Source organism: Fonsecaea pedrosoi (assembly GCF_000835455.1).
Source record: "Fonsecaea pedrosoi CBS 271.37 unplaced genomic scaffold supercont1.1, whole genome shotgun sequence".
In the NCBI taxonomy this organism is placed as follows: Eukaryota; Fungi; Ascomycota; class Eurotiomycetes; order Chaetothyriales; family Herpotrichiellaceae; genus Fonsecaea; species Fonsecaea pedrosoi.
The window spans coordinates 4,381,834-4,408,523 of record NW_013550615.1 but is presented as its reverse complement, the minus strand read 5'-3'; the positions used below and the strand labels follow the sequence as shown (position 1 = coordinate 4,408,523).

General features: G+C 52.6%; 10 protein-coding genes across 10 annotated transcripts; 5 read left to right on the top strand and 5 right to left on the bottom strand.

The window, feature by feature from the left end:
- Positions 1-210: 210 nt before the first annotated feature.
- On the top strand, positions 211-1,740 carry Z517_01595 (uncharacterized protein; the record flags this gene model as incomplete). The annotated part of the gene is made up of 10 exons (XM_013434554.1): positions 211-297; positions 347-424; positions 472-578; positions 684-724; positions 820-862; positions 930-965; positions 1,025-1,069; positions 1,126-1,170; positions 1,236-1,460; positions 1,686-1,740. 10 exons carry the CDS (start codon positions 211-213, stop codon positions 1,738-1,740), a joined length of 762 nt encoding a protein of 253 aa, XP_013290008.1.
- A 1,024-nt stretch (positions 1,741-2,764) lies between these two features.
- On the bottom strand, positions 2,765-4,654 carry Z517_01594 (uncharacterized protein; the record flags this gene model as incomplete). The annotated part of the gene is made up of 2 exons (XM_013434553.1): positions 2,765-4,515; positions 4,573-4,654. The coding sequence occupies 2 exons, from the start codon at positions 4,652-4,654 to the stop codon at positions 2,765-2,767; spliced, it is 1,833 nt and encodes a 610-aa protein (XP_013290007.1).
- A 1,577-nt stretch (positions 4,655-6,231) lies between these two features.
- Positions 6,232-7,962, top strand: Z517_01593 (proline-tRNA ligase; the record flags this gene model as incomplete). Its single annotated transcript, XM_013434552.1, has 1 exon — positions 6,232-7,962. One exon carries the CDS (start codon positions 6,232-6,234, stop codon positions 7,960-7,962), a length of 1,731 nt encoding a protein of 576 aa, XP_013290006.1.
- A 1,085-nt stretch (positions 7,963-9,047) lies between these two features.
- On the top strand, positions 9,048-10,316 carry Z517_01592 (uncharacterized protein; the record flags this gene model as incomplete). Its single annotated transcript, XM_013434551.1, has 2 exons — positions 9,048-9,264; positions 9,373-10,316. 2 exons carry the CDS (start codon positions 9,048-9,050, stop codon positions 10,314-10,316), a joined length of 1,161 nt encoding a protein of 386 aa, XP_013290005.1.
- A 658-nt stretch (positions 10,317-10,974) lies between these two features.
- Positions 10,975-12,395, bottom strand: Z517_01591 (serine/threonine-protein phosphatase 4 catalytic subunit B; the record flags this gene model as incomplete). Its single annotated transcript, XM_013434550.1, has 2 exons — positions 10,975-12,304; positions 12,379-12,395. 2 exons carry the CDS (start codon positions 12,393-12,395, stop codon positions 10,975-10,977), a joined length of 1,347 nt encoding a protein of 448 aa, XP_013290004.1.
- A 757-nt stretch (positions 12,396-13,152) lies between these two features.
- On the top strand, positions 13,153-13,665 carry Z517_01590 (uncharacterized protein; the record flags this gene model as incomplete). The annotated part of the gene is made up of 1 exon (XM_013434549.1): positions 13,153-13,665. One exon carries the CDS (start codon positions 13,153-13,155, stop codon positions 13,663-13,665), a length of 513 nt encoding a protein of 170 aa, XP_013290003.1.
- A 933-nt stretch (positions 13,666-14,598) lies between these two features.
- Positions 14,599-16,135, bottom strand: Z517_01589 (uncharacterized protein; the record flags this gene model as incomplete). Its single annotated transcript, XM_013434548.1, has 3 exons — positions 14,599-15,642; positions 15,793-15,971; positions 16,081-16,135. 3 exons carry the CDS (start codon positions 16,133-16,135, stop codon positions 14,599-14,601), a joined length of 1,278 nt encoding a protein of 425 aa, XP_013290002.1.
- Positions 16,136-17,101: 966 nt separating this feature from the next.
- Z517_01588 (uncharacterized protein) lies at positions 17,102-19,947 on the bottom strand (the record flags this gene model as incomplete). The annotated part of the gene is made up of 7 exons (XM_013434547.1): positions 17,102-17,540; positions 17,589-18,426; positions 18,479-18,562; positions 18,610-18,825; positions 18,875-19,554; positions 19,613-19,757; positions 19,803-19,947. The coding sequence occupies 7 exons, from the start codon at positions 19,945-19,947 to the stop codon at positions 17,102-17,104; spliced, it is 2,547 nt and encodes an 848-aa protein (XP_013290001.1).
- Positions 19,948-21,563: 1,616 nt separating this feature from the next.
- On the top strand, positions 21,564-23,561 carry Z517_01587 (uncharacterized protein; the record flags this gene model as incomplete). The annotated part of the gene is made up of 1 exon (XM_013434546.1): positions 21,564-23,561. The coding sequence occupies one exon, from the start codon at positions 21,564-21,566 to the stop codon at positions 23,559-23,561; it is 1,998 nt and encodes a 665-aa protein (XP_013290000.1).
- A 936-nt stretch (positions 23,562-24,497) lies between these two features.
- On the bottom strand, positions 24,498-26,630 carry Z517_01586 (uncharacterized protein; the record flags this gene model as incomplete). The annotated part of the gene is made up of 1 exon (XM_013434545.1): positions 24,498-26,630. The coding sequence occupies one exon, from the start codon at positions 26,628-26,630 to the stop codon at positions 24,498-24,500; it is 2,133 nt and encodes a 710-aa protein (XP_013289999.1).
- Between the last annotated feature and the right edge of the window lie 60 nt (positions 26,631-26,690).

Sequence of the window (26,690 nt, the reverse complement as noted above, 5' to 3'; positions counted from 1 at the left end):
GACGTCACAGAGAGACATGTTGAGTCCTCCTTCAACCTGGGATAGTTCTATAAAACATGGACAGTCCTCGAATCGTCTCTCGTTATTCTTGCAGCACGGTACAGCCTTGTGTACAAAGCCTCAGGTTCCCAGTGAAGTCAACAGTTTTGCCCAGGTCCAATCAACGCTCCAACCGGAACGCCTCGCAGCACTTACCATCAATTCGTCAACATGGTCAAATACGCTCTTTTGCTCTGCGCGGCAGTCGCAGTGACGGCCGTTGCAATCCCAGCGCCCTTGAGGCCCATTGCGGAAGTGGTAGGTATAGACAGACCTGTGGAACTACGGTTGACTAACCCAACGAAAGATGAAGAGAGGAGAGGACACTGCTGTTGAGTACTGGGACAAGCGAAGCGAGGATACCGCCGTTGAGTATTGGGATAAGGTGGGTGTTTCTGGCACAAGAATGTCTCACGGGCTGACACCGCAAAGACCAAGAGAGCTGAGGATACCGCTGTCGAGTACTGGGACAAGCGCAGTGAGGATACCGCTGTCGAATATTGGGATAAGCGAAGCGAGGACACCGCCGTCGAGTACTGGTAAGTCAACACCGTCCTGGGAACACAATATGTTCTTTGAAGCATAATATCTTGCTTCGGAACTCGACCTCGAGTCTTACAGAGCTGCTCTAACAGTGATGACAGGGACAAGGCCAAACGAGGCGAGGACACTGCTGTCGAATACTGTAAGAACCCTTTGGCCCAATCAAAAGTTTCAGAGATACTACTTCCGGACCTCGAGCCTTCAACACGCATGCCTCCGATGCTAATACCGTGCTAGGGGACAAGGTCAAGCGCGGCGATGACACTGCCGTCGAGTACTGGTGAGTCTGTTCCCTAACAGGATATTGGCGTCGTGTCAAGTGCATTGGATATACTAACGCTCCACAGGGACAAAGTCAAGCGTGGCGAGAACACTGCTGTAGAGTAAGCGGCAGAACCACCCAGAGCCCTCGTACTGTGGTGTCACTGACAAGCTATGCAAGGTACTGGGACCGCAATGCCAAACGTGGCGAAGATACTGCTGTTGAGTAAGTACCTCGCCTCGTCGCCTCAATGACACATGAAACTAACAGCCTCGTCACAGATACTGGGACCGAAAGGCCAAGCGTGGCGAAGACACTGCTGTCGAGTAAGTACCCGGCTTTCAGAGAGACCACAAGCAACGAGCGTGACAATTGACGCTTTTCCTTCCAGATACTGGGACCGCAAGGCCAAAGCTAGACGCGGCGAGGACACTGCCGTCGAGTACTGGGACAAGCGATCACCTGACAGCGACACCGCTGTCGAATATTGGGACAAGAGATCTCCTGACAGCAACACTGCTGTCGAATATTGGGACAAGAGATCTCCTGACAGCAACACTGCTGTTGAATACTGGGACAAACGTTCCCCTGAGAGCGACACCGCCGTCGAGTACTGGTACGTACCATCCCTACCTCACAACCGTATCATTCGGATTTAGAGACACGTGCCCTCTTTCCCCTTCCGTCCTTCCATCCTCTCCTCCCTCTTCCCTCCAAGAAACCAAGGCTCCAAGAAACACCGAACCCCACCAATCCATCGTCTTGGTTCTCCTTTGGCGACTTGGCCATCCATGGCATCTTACCGAATTCACACGCCCAGAAACTAACGCATGATCTGCAGGGACAAGAAGATGGCCAAGCGCGACTCCGACACCGCCGTCGAGTACTGGGACTAAAGGGAGACAAGAAACAAGGACAAGACATTGGCGGGTTGGCGGGTCACTTGGCCCGGGCTATGACCTGTGGGGAGCCAGAGGTCATGGAAAGGGTTATTACGCACGTGCTTCTCTCGAATGATAGTTTGTGTGGTGACGAGGACCCCTGAAGATGAGAAAATGCGTGTGTTGGAGAGATATGTCTATGCGAGTATGGATGGGTGGGTGGGCGAATGTGTGATGTCTGTAATGTGTGTGTGCTGGGGCAGAATAAGACTCGAGGATATACAAAGTATGGAAGCATTCCCAATACACATACATACTAGAGACCGAGACTAATGGCGATCATCAATTCACACAAAAGATAATCCAACGTGCAGAAAAGAGAAGAGCCCCTTTGGACATTTCTAGATTTTTCCACGACCTCGTTCTTAATTACTCCACGTCTATACAAAAACTTCGTGATCATCACTCAAAGAAGCAAGAGCACTCGAGGAGGTGCTGCAACATAAAGAGGAGAGTTTGAAATTGCAGTCTACTGAGTATTGGCGAGTAAGTAGCGCCGGGGTCGTGTCTCCGAGCACCAGACCAGCAGTGGCGATAATGGCTATCAGTGGACGATGAGGAGCGGATAGAGACTTGGATGGACTTATTCGTACAGAGCACGGAATGAACTTGGTCTATCATCAGCAGGTTTTGGTTAAGGACTTTGTTTAAAGACTTAAAAATGGTAATGACGCTGAAGCATGAGGGACAATTCCTGGTTTGACGTGGTGTATACATATGTACGATACACTGTCTAACACCGAAGCTGAAGCCGAAGCCATACAACTTCCACCGCGCGCTCAACGCTTACATGAGAGAGAAAGTCATAACGTGTCTCCCCGTCTCAGCCGACTCTAACTATAATTCACCGCATCGTTCAAAGTGGGATTCAGTAGTTGTTTTGAGAGTGAGAGAAGCATGGATAGTGTAGTAGACCACCCGTCGCAAAAGTTGTGCGAAAAAAAAAAGCCGAATCATTTAATGCCGTGTCGGGGCCTCTTTACGAGAGGAAGTGCGGGGCGTTGAGGACAATCCCCATGATGCAGCCCGCAAGCGTGCCGGCGATGGGGATGGTCATGATCCAGGAGAAAACCAAGAGACCGACTCGTTGCCAGTTGACGGCCCTCCAGGTGCCGTTGCAGAGACCGACGCCGATGGTCGCGCCGGTGATGCACATCGAGGTCGAGACGGGGAGCTTGTACTGGGAGAACAGCAACACGGTGATGGCGGCGCCCATCTCCATCGACGAGCCTCGCGAGGGCGAGTGGTAGGTGATCTTGTTGCCCATGACCTTCATAATGTTGTAGCCGTAGGTGATGAGACCCAGGGAGAGCGTCGCCGACAGCACCGCGAGTTGCCAGATGGGCACCTCGGCGCTGGATTTCGCGGCGTCGCCAGTGTTCCAGGCCGAGTAGATGACTGCCCAGGGACCGACAGCGTTGCCAATGTCGTTGGCGCCGTGGGCAAAGGACGCCGTGCACGCGGTGATGACCTGGACAAACGAATAGGTGTGCTCGACCTCGTTGGGATATTTGGTCGCATGAGAATACACTCGCTCCATACGTCGACCCTCGGGCGTACCCGTGACGCCGGTCTGTGCAGCGTGGATGTCGTAGTTCACGCCATACAGAACGGCGACGACGAGCATGGCCGGAATGCGTTTGAAAATGGTCTTGATGTTGCGGAGCTCGTAGATCTCGCCTTCGCCAATGGGGTTGTCGTGCAAAGTCCGCATCGCCCAGCCGAGAGGACCACGCTTCTTCCGAAGTCGTGCGTGGAACCTTGCTTGGGCTTCAGCGACCCGTTCTTTATAGGTCAAGTGGGTGGACTGAGCCTCGACCTCGGCGAGGCTCTTTTCTGCCGTGCTATGGGAATGCCCTTTGACATCAGCTTCGATTTTATCAACGTCATCCTGGCTCTCGGAGTCTGGTGTACGAGGAGTAGCTTCAGCTTCGTCGTCGTGCTTCTGAACAACGGCGTAGTCCGGAACATTGGCTTTCTCATGAACATCGGCCGGAGGTGGTCGCTTCCACAGGAGCGGACCCATGGGCAGATGCCAGAACTTGACGGTGTGGTCCTTTTTGATAACCTTTGCGTGCAACCAGGGAACGAAGAAGATGGCAGACAGGATGAACAAGCCACCACCAACACCCATGGTGACAGAGGCAATGTACCAGGCGGGTTTCTTGTTCAGACCGAGATTGGGAGAGCCCTTGTAGACAACGGACAGAGTGCAGATGGTGCCGGCAACAAGGAAGAAAAACGGCGAGGTGAACACGGCCCAGGGCACCGGGTTCTTTCGCATATGCACCACCAGCTTGATGAGCATGAAGATTGTCGCAGCAAAGCCACCGGAGATGATGGGAGCCATCCCCAAGCCGGCGAAGATTGCACCGAGACCCTGGCCATCGTTCCAGCCCCATTCTACCTGAGAGGCACCGGCGAGCGCGACACCCACACCCGCAACGGCCGAAATGAGCGAGTAGGATGATGAGACGTGGGCAGAATGTCGGGTACACCACATGACCCAGGACGAGGCACCGGCGAGCGCACAAGTGAATGCGAGCATCTGGACACCAGCGTTGTCATCGAAGGCAGAGAGGGGAATGATCTTGTTCTTGATGGTGGATGCAGTTCGGGCGCCAACAGTGATGGCTCCAACCATCTCAAACACAGCACCAAGGACCATGGCTTGTTGGTATGTGACAGATCTGGACGAGACACTGGTCGCCCAGCTGTTTGCTACATCGTCTAACAAGACAATCAGCACCAAGGTCAAAAGTGCAGGAACGAGGATGAGGTACTTACTTGCACCGTTGTTGTAAGCATCAAGTAGGGCAAACAACGTGCCAATGGCAAAGAGATAATCGTACTCGTGGAGGCGCGGCATCTTGGTGAAGATTGGACAAGTTTGTCACTCCGCGAGAGATATTCAGGTTGATAGACAGCACGCAAGAGAAAGGAACAGACGGCAGGTCAGGGCTTTTATGTTGACGCAGTGTTCGGAGCGGCTCAGAGTATGTAACTGCAAAATCCTTGCTCTCTCTTGGCTGCATAGGATCAAAGTAGCTTTTCTTCTCCCGTGCCCACGCCACTAGGCATAGCCAAGTCATCATCAGATCGGAATGTGAGATACCTACTCCGTACTTCGGGCGACATCAAATTCCACATTTCACAGAGTCCCAATGCCTGGGTTGGCCCACGGCCTCTCCGAAGGTTCGACTCGGCGGCCCAGGGGGTTTGGGATGAAGCAAAAGCCAAGGACCGATAACCCACCTGTATTGAAGAGAAGCAAGTTCAAGCCGGACTCAGGCTGTCTTCTCACCTTCCAGAAGGCTTGGCTGCAACTCCGAGCGGGCGTTTCTGCGAATTTGATATATGGCGGGAACGAGCACGTTCCTCCAGGGAAGTATATAAGTGGCCCATTGAACAGGCACGACAGACAAGGGAACGTCTCCGCCCTTCTTGGCATGGCTTGGCGGAGTGAACCCGCCTTCGCTTCGCCGCTTTGCTCAGGCTTGTCTGTTGCACGGCTCCCGATACGTTCCAGCTCCAATATCGACTTCATCTCCGACCCTGCTAGAGTCACCCAACGGGGCAGTCACCTTCTGATCCCTTGGCATGCAGAGATTTTCTTTTGTTGCTCATTGTCATGGGTGGGGGACTGAATGCACGTTTTCGAGAAAGCGACTCTGAGAGGAACGGACGACATGTCAGATCACACGAGATGGCGGCGAAGTAGGAAAGAGGGTCTTCTGAAAGTCGATCCATTGCAACATCTCGCTTGATAAATTAGTCCAGTTAGCTTCCCACATGTTCCTGCCTTGGGGAATGCCCAGGCTGTGCTGTATGCATCATTAATCTGAGGCATCTGTTCGCGTGCACATAGCCCTTTGAGAAAAGCACACGGTGCCGCAGCACAGGTCATGAAGCATCTGGGCACTTTGTCTCACTGCTTTCGACTTCGATCTCGACGTCGACCCTTGCTAGTAAAGTACTGCAGCGAAGCACTGGCCGGGTTGATTCCTTTTCTCTGAGACCTGCCTGGATATCTTTTTCTTGCCGTGCAGCACGGTCAAAGGTTTGTTCCTAGGGCCAACGTTCAACACGGACAAGTCTGCTGGGAGTGAAGTGTCGTTTATAAAACGACTACCGAGTAGAAAGAAAGCTGGTTGTTGGATGGCACGTGGCTAGGTGGCTTGTCAGTGCAATTCCATCAAACATGCCAAGCAAATATGTTTGCTTCGCCACGTGACTCAAGTACAATAATTAGCATTGGCGGGGTTTGAGTGCGGGCGTGGTATTTGCTCGTGCGACGGAGTCACACAGCAGTCAGAAACCTGACACGTCTCGATTTCTGAGCCTACAAATAGTTCAGCGGGGAGGCAGTCGTTGCTCGCGGCTCATTACTCTGCAGCCTTACCTTTCTCGTCTTCCTTCACCATCTCACAGACGTGCAAGAGTACCATGTCGCACTCGAGGAACCCCTCCAAAACCGAACTTCCAACCAGAGAGAAAGAGTCCAAGACTGAAGCCGGACAAAAGATGGAGGCAAAAGCCGCTCCCAGCAAGCCCATTGGCAAAGCGGAAGCAAAACTTCCTCAGAAAGCAGGTGGAAAGAAAAAGAAGATGGAGGGTGCGGCGCTGATTGGTATCGATGTGTCCAAGGACGTCGACTTTTCAGAATGGTATCAGCAGGTCTTGCTGAAGGGAGACATGCTCGACTACTACGATATTTCTGGCTGCTATATCCTCAAGCCCGCCTCACAATTCGTTTGGGACGAAGTTAGAGCCTGGTTTGATGCGAGGATCAAGAAGATGGGCGTCAAAAATTGCTCCTTCCCGTTGTTCGTCTCTGAGGACGTGTTGAACCGTGAGAAGGCTCATATTGAGGGTTTCGCAGCCGAAGTTGCCTGGGTTACGCACGGAGGCAGCACCAAACTGGAGAAGAAAATCGCCATTCGTCCCACGTCCGAGACCGTCATGTACCCTTATTACGCCAAATGGATTCAGAGTTACCGTGACTTGCCCCTCAAACTCAACCAATGGAACTCTGTTGTCCGGTGGGAGTTCAAGCATCCGCAGCCATTCCTGCGCACGCGGGAGTTTCACTGGCAGGAAGGCCATACGGCACACCTGACCGAACAAGAAGCAGGCAAGGAAGTGCTGGAAATCCTCGATCTGTACGCCCAGATATATGAGGAGCTTCTGGCCGTCCCTGTCATTAAGGGGCGGAAGACGGATAAGGAAAAGTTCGCTGGAGGACTGTATACCACCACTGTCGAAGGGTACATCCCGGCTACTGGTCGGGGTATCCAAGGAGGTACCTCGCACTGTTTGGGACAAAACTTCAGCAAAATGTTCGGCATCACGGTGCAAGACCCTAATGCAAAGACGGAGGAGGAAAAGAAGAACCAGCTTTACGTGTGGCAGAATTCTTGGGGTTTGTCTACTCGTGTCATTGGTGTGATGGTCATGATCCACGGTGACGACCGAGGTCTGGTGATCCCACCTCGCGTTGTCGAAACCCAGGTCGTCATTGTGCCGGTTGGAGTGACTGCCAAAACCACAGAGGAGGAGAGGGACGCATTGTACAAAGAAATCCAAGGACTGGTGGAAGTCCTCAGAGCCGTCAACGTCCGAGTTGAAGCGGATTTCCGAGAGGGGTACTCTCCAGGATGGAAGTTTAATGACTGGGAATTGAAGGGCGTTCCTCTTCGCTTGGAGTTTGGACCTGGAGAGAGCAAGGGCCACTTTGTCACGACATCTCGAAGAGACCTTCCGAAAGCCGAGAGCAAGAGCCAGATTGCCATCAGTGAACTTAATACCGCCGTTCCGGAGCTGCTGGAGACCATCCAGAAGGACCTGTACAACCGAGCGGACGCGAAATACAAGTCGCATGTGAAGAAAGTGACCAACTGGGATGATTTTGTTCCAGCACTGAACGACAAGAACGTCATCTTGCTGCCTCACTGCTTGACCGAGGAATGTGAAGATCAGATCAAGGAGAACAGCGCTCGCAAGGCTGAAGAACAGAGCGGCGTTCCTCAAGACGAGCGAGCTCCGAGCATGGGCGCGAAGAGTCTCTGCATTCCATTCGATCAGCCCGAAGGCATTGAGAAGGGAGTTACCAAATGCGGGAATCCAAGCTGCTCCAAACTCGCCGAGGCATGGTGCATGTTTGGCCGATCATATTAGTCGGATGCAGGGGAGCAGGCAGGGAGGGTCGGGGATAGACACAATGAAGAGGGTAGACGATGAGATGCCGCGTTCAGAGCACTCTGCACCACGATCCAAGAGCAATGCATGCGTTTGTTTGGTTTGAACTCAGAATCTCCTACATCACGAGGGCCATGCGATCAAGCATATCGGCTGTCATGTGGATTGTTGGTGTTTGACGACAAGAGGCGAAGCCTGGTTAGCTTTATCATACAACTGCACCAGCGACACACCACCACGGGCTACCACGGGCTACCACAGGCTACGGTTTGGTCTTGTGGGCCAGGAACAGGATAAGCTCAATCAAGTCCGACCCCTACAGCCCAATGGCAGCGGGCGGTTTCTAAGCTTCTGCTATCAGGGGATGCTTGGCCTGTGTCAAGAGCCCAATTGCCTGGACGATAAGCTGATCTGGGCATGCCGGGGCTGTCATGGTTGAGCAAGAAATCGGAGGGGGGAACATGGCATGGGCTCACGAGGCACGATAGATGCGGTCTAGATGGCGTCAGATGGAGAAAATGAAGCAGAGAGAGAGAGGGAAAAAAAAGATACAAAAGGGATGTCCAAGTTCCACCCTCTTTTCAGATTTGACTTGGTGACTCCCCAGCCTGTCCAGTCTCCTCCTGTTATATGTGAACGTGGTCTCGGTGCCTCAGCTCCAAGTAGAACTAACATCCTTTTCACTTGATCCTTTTTGCCCCTCATCTTCAATCTCATCATCCACCTTCCAGCCACAATCCACCCTTACCGTATAATCGATCCTTACCCGCCGAGCCGCCCTCGTTCCCTCTCCGTCTACTCGTCCCCGACGCTGTTGTGGCTCAGGTCTTTCACCTTCTAGGCGCGGTGCTTTCCTTCTTCTGGGGCCCAATCCCGCACCAAATATTTCGCCGTTGCATGCTACCGTCTTCCATTGTTACTTCGCTTTCGCCGTTGCCGCTGGATCGGCCGGCGCCTGTGCCAGTGCCTGCGCCTGGACCAGGCCTGTAACCTCCCGCCACTTGTGCCAGTGTCATCTGGTTGAACATGCCAATTCTGGCCGGGCAGCATTTTTGGAATTCCAGATGGGCAGGAACCATCACCACCTCCGACTTCCTGAACATCTCTACCTTTCGCCGCCTCCTCCACCTCCAACCCCGCCGTTCTCCTTCACCTCTGCGTCCCTCCTTGCTGTCAAGTCTGCGGTCCATTTCTCTCCTTCTGCAGTGCTCTTCTGGGAGACTGGTCGCCCCAAACCCTTTGCTGTCGGAGATCGCATTCCGGGGTTCAAAACTTCAGCCGGTGAGAATACGACGTAATTTTCTTGTGTCCTGTCTTCGGAGAAATAGTACACGAGGGAGAAGAAGAAAAAAACAGAACGGAAGTATTCTAATAAATCAATTTGAACAGCTTTCTTGACGACCCTTCGCGCAAATCTCATCCTCGACCTCGAATCTGCCCCGCCCTCTTTAGCCAACACACCAGACATTCTAAGACCGACCGACATGGCTTCGTCTAGCAGCCTTCCTCCTCCTTCACCTTCGCCTTTAGCGCAAAGCTCCGAGCCCGTCGGTGATGGTTCTGCACTTGCTGAGAAGCATGCGGGACCACTCGACTCAATCCCCGAGCTCACGACTAAGCCCGCCGTTACCGAAGACGACAAGATTGAAGCACTGCACTTGATCGCCGACTCTGTTGCTCAACAACGGCAGCTCGCGTCTTCTGCCATCATTTTCCATCCTTTGACTCTCGCCCTGCTTGTCCTTCTCCTCGGTCTTGCCTATCAACACCTGTATAAAGGCGCTTCCTCAGATTGGGTAATTATTGGCACGACGTCGGCTGGCACTCTCATGGCTGTTCTGATCACCGTGCGCTGGCTCACAAGCGGCTACATTTTCGAGGCCGAGCGTGTAGGGACCTGGAAATGGCTGAACGAGGGCCGTGATAATTCGGACAAGGGCATCGTGGGTTCTGAGGACGAAATCCTTCTGACCAGGTTTGGCGACGACATCATTGGTACGATTGTCGTTCGCGGTGTGCGCGATGCTCCTGGTTCTTCCGGCAAGTCGCGCAAGAATGCGCCCATTACTGGATATATCCGTGCATGGACAGTCAAGCGCCTGTATAGACGGAAAGGTGTGGGCCAGGGGCTGCTCGAAGAAGCAGTTGCGTTGTGCCAGCAAAAAGGGTGGAGCGGTCCAGAATTTGCAGAGGACCATGCCAACTCGGCGAATATCTTGCACCCGACCTTCTCGGGTGGTTTCAAAAAGAGGGAAAAAGAGGCAAGGGTGATGCTGGAGAGGGTGATTGAGGAGAGCAGGGCGAATGCCAGCGGCAAGAAAGGCAAGAGATGATGACAACGACGATGATACCCCCAATTGATTTGGACAAGACTTGTTTATTCTTCTCCATGTATTTAATCGTACTAGACATGGCCTGGCATACGATGGAGATCTTTGATAGACAACTTAATCTGGCATGTGGCCGGGCCGCTTGAATATACATAATAGTTCCTCAGAATACCTCGTTTCTCATCTCCCCTCTCCCTCTGTCATCTGTCTATACCTTTTTCCCTCTGATCCGAGTAGAGTAGACAATTCGGGCTGATAAGACATACGTGGGGCAGGGGTCGTGATACACCAGTACCAGTACGAGGGCGGCGAGGAGAGACAAGCAAAGGGGCTTTGGGTTCTCTTTTTCAGCTCGAGGTAGACAGACGAGTGGCAGACCGTGAGTGCAGCGAGTGCAGCGAGTGCAGACAAATAGAGCAGTGAGCAGTGAGGTATACAAACAAGCAAAGTACCCAGTAGGTAGGCCCTGTCAAGTACAGTACCAGCGTGTTTGCATCTCACGCAGAACACTGTACCAACCGCGTTGATGGTGATGACCACTCATTCATTCATTCATTCCTCTCCTTTCCCTCGATTGTCGCTGTTGCTGTCACGGATATAGAGCCTGGAATCAAAGAAAAAAGCCTTGTCATGGCTACTAGCATGCTAGAAAGTGGTGGTGTTACAAGAAATATTCCCCAACCGGCTTCTTCGCAGGCATGCCTCTCGTGCCTTGCGGTGCGGCCTCAAAGACTCTATATCTCCTCCCCGGTGTGGCGAGGTTCCAGAGCACGCCGGCTCCACCGCCACTGCCATCGCCTCCCACAGGTTCTCTGCGGCCTTGGTCGCCGTTCGCCCTCTGTATGCAGCCGCCGTTGGACCCGTCCTCGCCCAGCTCGAGGATCGCGGCCACATTGCCGCACCGATAGCAGTAATTAGGGGCGCTCCAGACCGTCACGATTGTCTTGTCAAACATCTCCTTATACCCTTCCATGACCAATTGATGCGCCCGCGCAATCAAGGACAGGTCGTTGGCGTGGTTGAAATGTCTCACGATGTCTGCGCCAAAGAGAAATCCCGCGCCTCGTGGACTGAGTCCCCAGCCCTCGATCTCATCCGGGTCAGACCACAGAAGGTCACACATTGCGCCTTCGTGGGGCACTTCTTGTTTGCGGTCGATGAGACGGATTTTGTCTACGGTTTCGACAAGCGGAGACAAGCCACCGTGGACGCAGAGAACTGCGCCGGTCGAAGATGTGGGAGGCTGGAAGAGCGAGGGAGGCGGCTGACTCGGTGAGGATTGGGGGGCGTCGAGAGATGACGGGAGGTCGACGTCCGGCGCGGGAGATATTCGACTTCCATCAGAGAAGGCATGTGACTGTTGTGAGTTCATTGAGAGGCCAGCGAATTGACGACGGAGAGTCTTGGAGATGATTTCTCCGTTGGCATTGAGGACCTCGGATTCGAGGTCTTCATCTTCCGAAGGAAGTGTGGATTGCGTACTGCTGTCGTTCATCGAGGAAACCATTGCCCCGCCTGTCGGAGGCGGGACGTCGGTGGTTGCTCCCAAGATCAACGCCCCCAGCGCCAGATAGTCAAAGACTTCGCAACAATACCGCCAGACATTCGCACTCCCGTATTTCCTGATACATTCATCGTAGAACCCATATACAGTGGTGATCTGCCTCGACTCGTGGTTGCCCCTAATAAGTGTGATGCGGTCCGGATATCTGACCTTCAAACACAGAAGCAACAGGAAGCTCTCCAAACTGTAGAAGCCCCGATCCACAAAGTCGCCCATGAATAGGTAGTTCGTGTCCGGGACGTCCCCGCCGACGCGGAAGAGTTCCATCAGGTCGTGGAACTGACCGTGGATGTCGCCGCAGATGGTGACGGGGGCATCGACGCAGACGACATTGCCTTCTTCGATGAGCAGTTCGCGCGCCTTGTAGCAGAGTTCGCGGACTTGGGGTTCGGGGATCGGGCGACACGCGCGCAATTGCGCAATCGCTCTAGATAAAATTGTGCGTCAGTGTATGCTTCTTCCAAAAGGTGTGAGAAAGGCCGCTGCAGCAGTCGCACTTACTTGTCGAGGTCGCTCATCACCGCGGCGCAGAGAGTGAGGATCGGGCAGCGTTGAGGCACATGGGTGTGGGATGTGTATAACTTTTTGGGTCTCGAATGCGGGTGGCGGCGTCAAAGATGAGCGTAGATAGTGGGATGAGTCGACGATATCGACCGAGTTAAGCAGCGCGTCTCCGGGTGTCAAATCTTCGCCGGATGGTCAGATTTTGCGAGCGGGAGAGACAGAGAGGTTCAAGGACTTGTTGCTTTCGATGTGCTGATCGTGGTGTCGCGTGCTGTGAGGGAATCTTGTGGCGGTCACAAAACTGCGACGCCTGCCCAACATGGGACTTTTACTATGCAAAAAACGGCGATCGACTCGGGAGATCCTCGGCAGAGACTTGCCTGAGTACAGCGGAGCATTCGCACATTGAGATGATCTCCGCAGCGCATCCGCGAACCAGCGAACCAGCGAACCAGAGAGCTTGTGAAAGTCGGAGCTCTGAATACATGAATTTAATGTGCAGAAAAGTAAAACTCCAGCTTCTCGGTCTATCAATCCCCCCCAATTCCTTTGGAGACCTACACAAGTTGGTCCTTGACATATCCTCCCACTCTCCCTCTCCCTCTCCGATCCTGCGTACCACACTCGTCCATGGCGACCAGTCAATGAAAAGTCACACCACACCACTGCTCCTCCCGTGCACCATCGAGCAGGGCAGAAACCTCTTCCATTGAGAGACGAGAAGAGGAGGGGACAGAAAACAGGAGAACCTAGCACAAAAGACCTGGAAAAATGCCACCGCATTTACACCCGCGTTCGACGGCAACCTCGACTCTTTTCGCGGGGACGCTGCTCGCATCGTTCATCGTGGTGGGCATCCCGCACGTCTTTCCCTGCCCTCGACCGCGGACGGGGTACGCGACGGATTCAGCACGGATAGAACTGGATGAAGACGGGAACCCTATCCCACGACGACGACAGGTCAGACCAACCGACAATCTATCTCCCAGCAAGGTCTCGCCAGATCAGCGTGCTTCACGGATCGGGCAGGAAGGACAACAACAGCAACAGCCACAACAACCGCCTCGCAAAAGCCCGCAAGCTCTCCAAAAGGGTCTGGTCGCGTCCAAGAACCTAGACGAAGAAGCAGCCTTGTTTCGAGAACTGCAAGCCGAGGCGGAGCTGTTGGAAAAGGAGGCCAGGTCGGCGAGAGAATGTCCTGTGCCCAAGCCACGGGGTTGGGTGGGGAGGATTTTGGGATTCGAGGAACAGAGTCAGGGAGTCGTGGATAAGGAAGGTGGATGAGGAAGAGTGTGGCATCTGTTGAATCGAGATCACCTTTGACAGACTTCCCGTCGGCTCGGCGAGTTGAATAGATGGGAAGGGTTGAAAAAGTCGACGGCTCAGTGACTCGGCTATTTTGCACCAATCCATCTAATGCCAACAACAACGATGGACAAAATATGGGCAGAACGTACCGTCCGGTATTCTTGAGGCGATAGCAGCAAGCCGCAACGACGGTGGTACTCAATGTTGGTCTCGACTGGGCACTGGGCGGCAGGCATGTCTCTCTCGGTCAATCTACGCTCTATACAACCAGCCCGGGAATTACTCAGGCGATCAGATGCCTCGCCTCGGCCTAGAATTACTGTGCCCAGAGAGAACCACAGCCAAAATGATCACTTCCACACGCCCAGAGACAGAGCCAGACCACAAGACAGACATTCCGAGGCGTGTTACGTCGTATGTACCAGCCTAGACCAGGCCACCGCTTCACGAATGGATATGGACGGCTTTATATCCTCCCCATGTATCGAGTTGGATAGAAGCAGCCGCCGCAATGGAAGAGAATAGGACCATCCATGTATGGAGAGCTCAGAATGACGCGCACGAGACGATGAAGCCTCATCATGGCCATATCTTGATCGCACGAAATGTTGTTTGCCTTTTTCTTTATCCAAAAACCTTTTGCGCACCATCTGGTAGCCGCGCCTGACTTCCAGGACTTCCCGGGCCGTTAGAATTGTGCAAGCATGAAGAACAACATCAAGAGAAGAAAGCAATAGCTACTCAAACACGTCTCCAACTCCCTCCTCCGTCAGTTTGCAACATGTTGTCCTAGTCACCTCAGATCCGCGTCCGTTCCACTCACTCAATCACAGCTCCCTCTGCGCTAAATATCTCCATCTGTCCACCGACGAACTCTGTCTCGGCATGTTTACATCTCTCTGCCTGTTCTCAACCGTCCCTTTCCTTGTTGTTGATGTCCTTCAGCTTCACACCCGTCTTCCAATCCACTTCTCGTGCAATCTTGGTCATCCGCTCAAACACTGGCCGTCCAACGTATCTCCAGAACCCACCTGCGCGAACACACGTCTCCCGTTGCTCGTTTTCAAACCTTTCCAGATCATCTTTCACCAGAGCCTTGAGAGCCGCGACAATAGAGGAAGTTTGCTGCGGAGAAGAGGCAGGGGCTTTGTTGATTCCTCCTCCGACACCATTCTTCTTCACACCGACGCCATTGGTGGTGGCAACTGCAGTGTTCGCGGTGCAACCAGTCGATCGAGCATGGCCTCCATCAACCCCAAGCTTCACCAAAACAGCAACGAGCAAGTCCTCCATCTCATCGTCCTCGGCATCACAGTCGTGCAGGCCTTCGCTGAATCTTCTCTTTTTTCCGCCGGCGCCGTGGTAGGATATGCCAGCGATCGAGCTCTTGCGCCTTTCACGTTCACTTTTTCTCCTCTGCGCAATGCTGGACAGCAACGCCTTCTTGTGTTCCTGAATGCTCGACATGAACCCCATGTTTCTTGCAATTACCTCTTCGATGGTCTTGTCGCTCGCCAATGGATGTGTCGCTCTGGGTTGTGCTCCTGGTCGTGCTCCTGCATTGTTGCCATGCAAGACCTCAGCAACAAATGACACATCTGCGGTGCGGACGCCGATGACATGTTTCTGTTGATTCTTAGCTGCCTTGGATTGCGACTTTGCTGTTTTGGCGGCCTTTTTAAGCGCTCGAGCTTCAGCCTTGGTCAATTTTGTAGGAGGCATGTGCTGTTGGTCATTCTCGTCAGCCGTGCTGGTCGTGGTGTCGGTCACGGTCTCAGCTTCGTCATCCTGGTCGGTTTCTTCCCCGACTTCGAAGTCATCATTGCCAACATCGAGGTGCTGGATAGCTTGCTGGATCAAAGGCACATTCACTGGTAGGTCTTGCAGCAGGGTTCTTGGTTTGGCTGTGTCTCTGCCATTTGCGATTCTGTACTCTGCGAGAAGCTCTGCAATCTTTATTGTACAGCAAAGCACAAACGTCAGCTGCTCGGGCTCAATTCCTTCTGTGACATGCCAGTTGTCCTCACCACAGTCACCACCACCACCTTTGTGTGATGCCCTGCGGAGGAAAGGTCTATGTTGTGAGTTGCTTCCGTCACTTACCTTCCTGTGCCTGTTCTCATGCAGCTCATCGGCTTGTATGCAGGAGAAGCAGTTGTGGCTTGTGCCGATGGCGTGCATGGTCTGATGGTAGCGAAAGCAAGGGATACTGTGGATGCCATAGCATGTTTGACGCGCCTTTGGGTTGCTCATCTTCGTGGAACAGAGGTAACAGCTGTGCTCTATAGGCGCGGACATGTGACATGGGTTAGCTTGTGCTCTCCGCTTACATCTCCACGTCGTGGCAAGGCTTGTGAAACAAGGGGTAATATCCCAAGGTCATTTGCTTACCGAGCCCAGAGGCGGCCTCCCATTTGAATGGACTGTTTGGCGCAGCTGGATCCATGGTCAGAGTCCGCTCTGCTGTTGTTACTCCAAAGGTTATCGACTTCTGTGCTTCAGCTGTGTGATTGCTGTATTTCACAGACAGAGCAATGGGCACCAATATGTTTAACTGTATTGCAGGTCGCGTGTGGGCAGAGATCTTCTGAAAAGTTCGTGGTGCAAGTCGGGAAAGGGGAACGCGGTGAGGCAGCGAACGCAGGAGGAACAAAGCGGATCAGGTGAAGATCGGTATGCCTGTCCGGCAGCACCAAGCAGTGAATGTTCGGAATGCTCAGGGAGTGAGAGGCGATCGGATTTGAACGGCTTAAGGAGGATATTTGTAAAGGAGGAAGTGTCTGGGTCAGAGTGGATGTTAGACAAAGACATCGACAGACACGCGGTGTCTGCGTGATGTATGTATAATGACTCTGCCACTTCCCCAGAACAAAGGAACATGGTATGACGCTGAATTTTGCGAGCAATCGACCTGATCGACGGATGGATGGAGGTACGGCATATGAGATCGAAGTCGTTATTGGCATTTCGGGCAACTGCAACTCGGTGGAGATGGTCAGCTGTGTGGTCCCGGCAAAGGAGGACAGTGACGAGAGGAGGTTGCGAGGAGATAAAGAAGACAAACATGGAGAGGAATAAAGAAACACAAGCAGCTGGAAAATAGGAAGAAGAGCAGGAGGAAAGGATGAGCAGAGAGGTTTGTGTTGGCTTGTCCAATCTCGCACCAAGCAGAATGAGTGAGTTTGACCGCACAGGGCCGTTACCTAAAGATATCAAACACTTGCTATAGCCACCAACCAAGAGGAAGGAGCCATCTCTGGTATTTGCAGAGTCCTGGAGAGAAGCCAGACAATTCCAGAGACATCTCCCGCCAAAAGGCCAGAGTAAGGAACTTGCAAGGGGTCATAAAAGGAGCCGTCCAAGCAAACCGAAACATCGGGCGGCTGCATTCCAGTCCACATTTCATCGCAATTCAGACGACTGTATCCCTGACAAGTCTGGCCGTGCACCAAACATATGGATAGTTCCTCTGGTACCAATTGACAAAGGTCTTCTTCAATGCAATTCGCGGTACAGTCGCCCAGCTGCCTCCCAGACAAACATTATGCTTGCCATCAAAGAAGTCAGCCGTGTACCCGGGATACAGATCCATGGCTTTGAATCCTTCGTGCGGCGCCAATGGTGTGCTGGTCCATTCCCACAGGCCCCCGAGTTCACTCTGTCCACGTAGACGGTCGCCGTTGCCAGTCACAGGCGTTGGATGCCAGTGGCGGAAGGCAACGTTGCGATCGGCCAGTTCGACGAACAGCTCATTGGGGTTCAAGGGGCTACCATTTGCACCCCCATTGGCGACACCATTCGATTGATGGCCTGTTGGAGGCGTCTCTTCGACACCGTCATTTGAGAGGTGGCTGTCATGGTCAGCTCTGTATCCGCAGTGCATTATCACACAGACTCACCCGTTCACGGCTGAAATCAACTTGCTGGTAACCTTCTGCAAGACGCTGTCCTGGTTCTCAACGTACTGGTAGAGGCTTCGGGCTTCTTCCATGGTGGGAATGCGTCCATCAGACCATTCCGCGTAGGCCGCCAACTCGTCGTACGAAGCCATCACAGGCCAGTCCAGGGCGTATTTGAGAGGAACAAGGCCGTAGACGGTTCGGATAGCCTTGCCTTCGACAAACGAGGGACTGGCCATTTGCAACTCTGAGGCATGGCCGTTCACACCATTCGTGCCGTTGGTTCCATTGAGATCCGTATCTGCTTTGGAGGCTGCCCACGAGGCAGGGAGAGAATCCTTGTGAGTGGTTTCCAAGAAACGAGCATATTCGCCATTGCTAATCGGGCGACTTTGGGCCTCGAATTCGTGAACAGCCACTGTGCGCGATGGTCTCTCGTTATCCCAGCCGAAGTACCTCTCAGGGCCGGAGTCGTTTTCTGCATCGTCCAATCCGATTGTAACCTTGCTCGCAGGAATGCGGTGCCACTTGTTTGAAGTGCGATTCGTGCGAGCTTCAGCAGCCATGGCTTCGAAGTCAGGCAAATCCTGTCCTGGAGGTGGCAGAACGCGCTCACTCTGAAGCAGCATGTAAAGGAAGGTTTCCAAATGCATCGCTTCATGCTCATAAGCAAGCCATAGGCCACGGCTGAGCTTGCGGTCGGTGTAAGCTCGGCCAGAGTGAATGCTCTCGACGATACGATCTCGAACACGTTGCGAATAGTTCAAGATCTCCTCTAATGGAGGCCACGAGTCTGGGATCTCACTATGATCGTGACACACCTCGGGATTGTCCACATCTGAGGCAGCTTCAGCAGCGCATCCTGGATAACTGGCTGGTCGAGGACCTACCTGGATCGATTCCTCGCTCAAATATGGACATGTAATAAGCCGGATCTGTCGGCTTTGCCTTGGTGGCCTTCATATAGTGGATGTCTGGACGGTGGTCAAATTAAGCCGGAGCAAGTTAGAAATCCACATACCTGCGAATGTAGGGATATGACCCAGATAGAAGATCAAGTCATTTCGGAGCTTGATAGGTTTGTTGAGCAGCTCGTCCCTCGGGACCATGGACCTGGTCACTATATCCCAAGCCGCCCAAAGCTGTCGCCAGTCGTCGAGGGAAGGCACTGGGCTCGCTGCAAACTCGGCCGGCTTGCTTGGGAAATTGATGGTGGCTGGTGACAAGAGATGAATAACTGCGTAGTGCTGTCAGTGTGAAATTCAGTTCACCACCCACAAACTTACAATAGTCGTTGGTCTTATTGCTGTAAGATATCTGAGGAATGAGGCCCGCGATATGCCACAGAGCATCACGGTCCGCTTCAGAGTACTTGAATGCGTCCTCCAAATGAATCTTCTCACCCTTCTCAAAGAAAAAGTCCTTGTTTTTGATCGTCTTCAAGGCCACATACGAAGCCTGGTGTTTCCTCTGCTTCTCATCATACATGCCTTCAATTGACCACTCATCCTGACGGAAAGCCTCATAGCCCAGGATGTTATTGGCGTGAGTGAGACCGTTGCGGTAAAAGCGTTCAGTGACATGCAACGAGTCATTGTAGGCATGGAAGACGCGGTCAGGCTGCTGGCACGCGTCGAGTCCCACGATGACAAAATCCGAAGCCGCCAACACTTTCTTGAACGAACTGAGGAACTGAGCTGCTTCCTCTCGGGTGAAGTTGCCCAGGGAAGACCCCATGGTCATAACACAGGTCGTCCTAGCGTCTGTCGCTGATGTCTTCAGCCACGCAAGGCCATCGTCATAGGTACCATGCAATGCCCGGAAAGTGACATGATGAAATGCATTGATGTCCAGTTGGGCAAAGGTCCGCTTGAGCTCGGACAGAGATAGATCCAGAGCATAGTACTCGACATTTTTCTTGGCCTCCTCGAATGCTTTGAGGAGGATGTTCACCTTGCGGAGGTTCCTATCGGCCATCCCACGTCAGCCTGAACACGATATATCTCGTATGTAGGGTAACTCACCCGCTACCCAACTCAACGAGACGGGCGCCGTCGGGAATTCGCTCGACAATCTTGTTGGCATGTCTTGTGAGAGTGTCGATCTCGGCGTTGGTGAGATAGTATTCATCCAAGTAGGTGATGTCCTCAAACAGCTTCAGACCCAATTCTACAATGGTTTAGTGTGTGCCTCAAACAACGAGAACCTCTGTACCGTCATAGAGTAGCAAGGTTGGAAACATGCGCGACTGTCCCTCGGGAGCATTGAGAGACCGCTTGAGATATTCGACCAGGGAATGGTCCGACTTGTCGCTCCTGATGTCGAGAATTGGCACACCAGCAGAAGTATGGGTGGCCATGGTCACGAGGTTGGGGAAAATCGGGTGATCGAGGACGGGTCACAGATAGTATCTGACAGGGGGAGATGTCCAAGTTATAACACAACAGGGGAGGTACGTAGGTAGAGATGGAAAAGGAGAATCATGACCTTTGAATCCACGGGACATAACAACTCAACATATGCTGGAACAAACGTTCCACTTTTACCCCGGGAATGGTTGGACCATTGGCCAGCCAGGGCAAGTCGTGAAGTTACCAATAGCAGCAGGTCTAAATTTACTCCACTGAACGGCTGAGGCTGTTCTCCAGCCTGTAAACCTGTAAGAAGACGTCCCTGAGTGGCTGTGGAGTGCGGAAACGCGGCGGAATGGTGACGAGCATTCCAGCCTTTGACGTTGTGGATGGGAGGAACACGCATGATCCGTCAACAGACACATGCCACTCTCCAAGACTTTTGAGCGGGGGCTAGCTAACCGCAGAGATTTCACGATCAGGAACGAGGCAGAACGGTAGGTAATTCGAGAAGCACAACCAGTCTCCAGGCGAACCGCTTTCAGTCCAGAAGGAGCCACAAGGTGGAGGGAGTCCGGCAGTGCTGACAATGACGACACGAAGATGAATCCGAAACCCGAGTGGCATATGAAAAATCAGTTGTCTACATCCACTCTTCACAGGGGCCCTTTTGGTGGTGACGATTATGGATCGGAAATAAGTGGGAAAAGGCTTCCCCCCATCATGTGTGGCTTAAGGCTGGATGGAAGGAGGAGGAAGAGGAGGGGCGAGAATGAAGGAGGGGCAGCGGCCCGTGATCGTAGAGACTAAACTACTTTGGGAACTCGTAGACGTAGTAGTGCAGATACTAGCGAGCTAAATACTTGGGGTACTTGGTATTGAAGGCTTCGTCCGGGTTTATGCGAAAACGTGAATGGCTGTCGCGTACTTGGGTATTATTGAAACACTCCTCAGGTACCCACAGGCACCTGTAAGCCAGACAAAATAGTTCGGAACAGAGTAAGCCAGGTGAGTTGAGCCGGTCGTGTCATTTGAGCTATATTCCGTAATCAAAGAGTTAGGGTTATCAGGCAGTTAACTACTACCACGATAAGCTATAGGTGACTGGCAGTGGCTACTATACGTAGTAATAATAAAGCGGCATCATTTTCGCTCCGAATGCTCCGGGTCATCAGTCATTACACAGCTACTCGGACTATCTAGAGCCGTATGCAGATGGCGGGATTGTCCGTCGTTCACGTGAAACCTGGCTTTAACGGGATGGAAGAATAAATCACCGTTGAACTCTCCAACGGCACGACTATTCCAAATTCAGTAAGAAAATAATATTCTGGCAGGCGCGCTCTCCACTGCTTCGCGCTGAGCTCCCCGGATTGCATTGAAGTCGTTCATATCCCACTCTCCATATACACACACACACACGTGCAATTGACTTCCCAACGCGTTGATACTCGCATGATAACCATAAACCTAGTCTTTTTTGTGTATCAGTTTGTCTGATCCTCGTTCTATCTATGTCGCCCTCGGTTTCGATAATGGTCGCCCGTGCCTTTTCCCATCCTCTTGCTTGACCGACTCGCCGCATCTCCTCTTTTCCATCTCCTTCGAGTCCAAGTCAGCCGTCATGTCGAAGTCAGGCAACCTAGCTGCCCTGTCAGCCATTCTCAGTCCTGGGGAAGCACCCACCATCTACTACGCCGAAGACCCTCCCTACCTGCCTCGAATTCTCGTCTTCTACTACCCCGTGCAAGCGGTGGGCTCTCTGGCATCGACCTCGCGTATTCGAACCACCATCCTCTCAGCAGCCGGGTTCAAGAGTTATGGGGCATTCTCAGTCGCCCCGAATAGCAGTTACTACTCTGCGGTCCACAAGCTACCAGAAGACAAACAAAGAGATGATGTATCCCGTGGGATTGCCTTTGCGCTTTGTCGGTACTTCTCTGAAGTGCCGGCTGAGGTCAAAAATGCCATCGCTGAAGAGAACGTGCATCATGGGATAGCGCTGAAATGGGGCCAGACACATGCTGCTCAGGTTACGTGTCGAATGTGCAGAGTCATCAACACCGAGGAGATAGTTGAGGCACTCCGACCATTTTCCAAGGAAAGACCTGCAAGTCCCCAGACACCCACCAGACCTTTAGCATCGATCAGAAAGACCCGGCCATCTTTCCTACCTCCCGAGGCCGGTAGTCATAACGTTGGTCGCGTGAACCACGCCTTCACCCCATCCAAGAGGATAGCCAGTGGTCACGCAAAACGCTCTCCATCCATATCTACGCAAGCACCCCGTAAGGCGAGCTCGACAATTGACCCAAAGCACTCGGTGCAGCAACTAGAGTCGTTGCGGTTTAAGATGTGCGAGTTTGTGGACACCGAAGACAGGTACATCACCCGTCTCCAAGATTTGATTGAACTCGTCACGAATCAGGGCCGTACGCCAAAGTCCCTGAGCTCCAAATTCTCGAGCTCGCGCAATCAAAAGGCCGTGAATGCCATGATTCAGTTTCCCTCTCTGTTGGACCAGATCAAGGACTTGAATCTGGCTTTCCTGGATGATATCGAGACAGCGCTTCACTGTTCCGAAGATGCTGCTTTGACCTTTTTGGACTCTGCACAAGCGAATCCGCAGCTCATCGCCAACGCCAAAGACCCTATGGGTATCTACAGTTTTGCCAAAGTGCTATTGAACCACTTTCCTAAATTCCCCATGCCCTACCGGCAATACTTGGACCTGCATTCTCAAGTCTCCTCGAATCTCGACCAATTTCTGAGGGAAGGTACCACTTCAATCCAAAAGGCCCCGTCCTTGCTTATGGAGCCGGCTCAGCGTATCTCAAGATATGGCCTATACATCGACACTATGCTTCCCCATGTGCCTTCAAATTTTACCGCGGCCATACGAACCCTAGAGAAAGCCCGAAAAATTATTGCTGAGATTTGCGAGATGGAACCTGCAGCATCAACCATTTTGGATTCTCTACGCATCGAGCACGAAGCAAAGAAAAAAGGTCTCTCCCCAACCAAATTGCTCTCCGGTCTGACGCGATCCAATGGAACGGTCAGAGAAGCCCCAGCGTTGACCGGTAGTGTCAGGGAAAGAGAAGGGCCTCGCCTTTTTCCCAGCCTAGGACGCAGTCTGAGTCGGCGTCAGAAGACCACCAGGCCTGGTCTATCAAGTATCTTGTCTGAACAAAATCCTGAACAGGTGAACAATGTCCAGCCTAAAACAGATGAGAACAGACCCCTTACATCGTCTTCGGGTGTGTCTTTCGGCTCCGTTAAGAGGCCGCCCACCTCAGGGTCTAGTGTCAGTGCCACAAACCGTTCCACTGCAAGCTCCAGTCCGGGTCCCAATGCTCCTGCTGTTTTAATGTCAAGCAAGAGACGCACTGGTACATCTCCTGCTCTCGCCACGGCCACAGGTAACGTCGTGGCAGCCACTGCTGGCGATGGAGCTCACATGTCTATTTCTTCGCAGGCGCGCAGCCTCGAAACCGTGGAGCATTACAAGGCCCAATTAGTACGGGTGGAGGAAGAGAATTATAAGCTCCTTCAGGAAAACGCCGAACTGAAGAGGCTGATAAGGCAATGTACCTGTGGTGGTGCAGTGAGGCGGCTTTGATCAGGTTGTCTCATTGATGGGCGTCTCCCTGGGAAGAATCGCGACCAAAGAACCGGGCTACAGTTAAGGGACAAAAGTGATAGACACAAGCTAATGAGTTACGACGATTGGGTATGGCATTTTGTGTTTTGGATTCATCGACACCTTTACAAAAGCAATTGTATTTTTACGCGAGCTGGTATGGTACAGGTCTTTTTCTGCAGTCGGGCCTTGCTGAGACAGTGGACAAGGCGCATTACTTTGGCCATTAGAGAGTGTGGTCTGAGGGCTCAGACTATTGGAGTGTGTGCTCGAGCTATCTGACATGGAATTCGAATTGACCTCGATTTGACTCTGTCTGCCTGTCTACCTCCCCGCCGCTTGCCCCTCTGTTCACGTAAATATACGTAGACTTCTCCGGTTCTCTCAAAGGATGGCACCCAGCACCGAGAACAAGTTAGGGAGTCGTAGCTTGTAATATCTCACCCGAGGCTACCTACCCACATACATCTATCTATGCCTGAGTACATACATACATTGCAAAGACAAGGACAACGACTCGGTCGGTACAAGGACAATATATAAGTACTCGGTGATCTGTACCTATGTAGGCAGGGACTTGGCTTATACACGACACGTGTCGTTCATTGAGCGATCGAGTGATCGAGTAGTTGAGGAATAAATTGATTTGATTGATTTGATTGACTGATGGTGTAATTATGTGATCGACCGACCAACCGACCAATCAACCATGACTGGATTTCCCTAAAAGACAAATCATCTCTATCCCATACTTATCTCCCTGCCTGTCCCAAAGAGAGCCACACGCTTACGCTTTCATTTCATGGCTTGAGCAAAAACACGTCAACTTTTTGCAGACTCCAACACAGATGCAGATTGATACGGAGAATACTTCTTCTCGGTTGCCCCTTTATCCTCCTTTGACCGTCGACCGAGTCACTCGTCGTCGTCGTCATCATCATCGTCATCATACCCTTCCCGAACAGTCGCCCATCCGCTCTGACTCCTCTTTCCGTCTCGTTCCGTGTTCTTCCTCAACGCCCTCGCCTTTTCCGGATCATCCTCGTACCAGCATCTCGCCGAGTAGTCGTCTGCCACGGTAACTAACTGCCCATTCTGATGTACCCAGGCGACCGCAGTGACTTCCTTTCTGTGGCCGTTGATGAGCGGCGTGCCCGTGTAGTAAATGGGGCATTGGCCTTCGGTGCTGACGTCGTGCAAGGAAGCTGACGCCAATAAGGAATTGGAAAGCACATTGACGGATGAGGTTCGTTGAGGTAGGCGAGGTCGTGTAGAGCGCGACAAGGTGTTGTGGTGGGCGGGAGCTGGGGGACAACGACGTGCAGATTTGGTCAGGTAACGTTCGTCGGTGGGGAAAATCACCGCACAGTCCTCGCCTGAACCGGCTGCCAAGAGCTCGGTATTCTCGTTTGTCTTACGACGGAGGGCGAGTTTGTCGTAGAAAGAGCCCAAGCGCAGGGAGGGATCGCGAAAGCCGTACAAAGGACCTAGTCCTTGTCCTGCGGTGCGAGCAGCTCGCAGTGAGGGCTTCGATGTCAGTGACATCTCCGGGCATCCACCAAGTACGAGATGAGCAGTTGAATAAGCATAGATGGTATTGTCCCGACAGAGAGTATACAGCCTGGAGCCGTCAGTGTTCATCGTCATGGAAGTCACACCAAACGGCCGAAGTGTCTCATGGCTCTCGGGCTCAAGAGTCGCGGATACTGGCGTAGGTCTGCCAGACCGTTGCTTATATGATGCGCGCATGTCCCATAGCTTTATAATGGCGTTGTGCTCCGAAGCCGTCGCAAGCAAATGTGGACGAGTGTCGCTGATGAATGCACAGGTGGTGACCGCAAAGTCAACCCTTGAGGACAGTCCAGCAACTTGGCGCTTGCCACTCACAAGTTTGAGCTTGTCCCAAGAAGTGTGTGCATCGCGTATCTCGACTTTAGTGTTGACCCGTTGGCTGTTGGTAAGAAAGTCAGGCGCGCGTTGTAGAGGGATGATATCTAGTGTTTCTGCAGGTTGGGCACACCGAAGATCCCACAGACAGACACTGCCGTCTCGGGAGCAGGTTGCAAGGACTTGGCTCCCAGAGCCTGGCTGCCATTGCACGCGTTTTATGGATCCCATATGGCCGATCAGTGTGTGAGTAGAAGTTTGTGCGTTCACATCGATTATTCGACAGGTTTGGTCTCCCGATGCTGTTGCAAGAAGTCGATCATCTTGCGAAAATTCCATGTCCATTATAGCATTGTCGTGAGGGTACATGCAGGACTGAAGCTGCAAGTCTCCGGAGTTCTCGGGAGACCGTTCCCAGGCTCGGTATATTTCGACTAGACCATCTTCATTTCCAATGGCAACAGATTGTTGATGGTTGAAACTGGCAACGCAGAATGGCAGTGCTCGAGGTTGGACATCGAACGAGGGACTGGTAAAGAGGTCTCCCGGTAGACTGTAGAATTTTGCAGCCTCATGCTGCCAGAGACTGCTCTCGTTACCAAAACGGGTGTCTTTTCTTCTGCCTAGTTGTCGTGACAATAATCCTGTAGAGGTGCTTATGGATTGATATCGAGTTACCCTTGGAGGATATCGTAGCAATGGTGGCAATTCCTCTTCTTCGTCGTCGTCCGTCCCCAGGTAAAGAGCATCATCCTCGTCCCCCGTGGCATCTATCACGGCACCATCTACGCCCAGGCTGCTGGGAAACCCACAGTTGATCTTGATTGGCGAGGACGGGATTGATGATATTGACGTGAACGAGAGCTTTCGCTTTTTGGAGGGAGGATGTTCGTGTTCGGCCACAGGAATTCCCAAGGACCGGTTACTTCCTAACCGACTGTTGAGATTAACGGCAGAAAGCTCTCGCAAAGCTTTCCGCGAGGTTCGAACAGCGCGCTTTGCATTCTGGAGTCTTGGGGTGAAAAATCGGGTGAAACGGTTCGGCGTGATGGAAGGATTTTTCTTGATACGACTACTTCGACGGGGACTCCTGTTCTCGTTCTGTGCAACTGCAAATGTGACGGTCTCTGACCGAACCGGCCTTTCGGGTGTATGGTCCATGGAAGGAAGCTTGGGTGAAGGGTCCAATGACGATATCCGAGTTCCTTCTGCCCTCAGCTC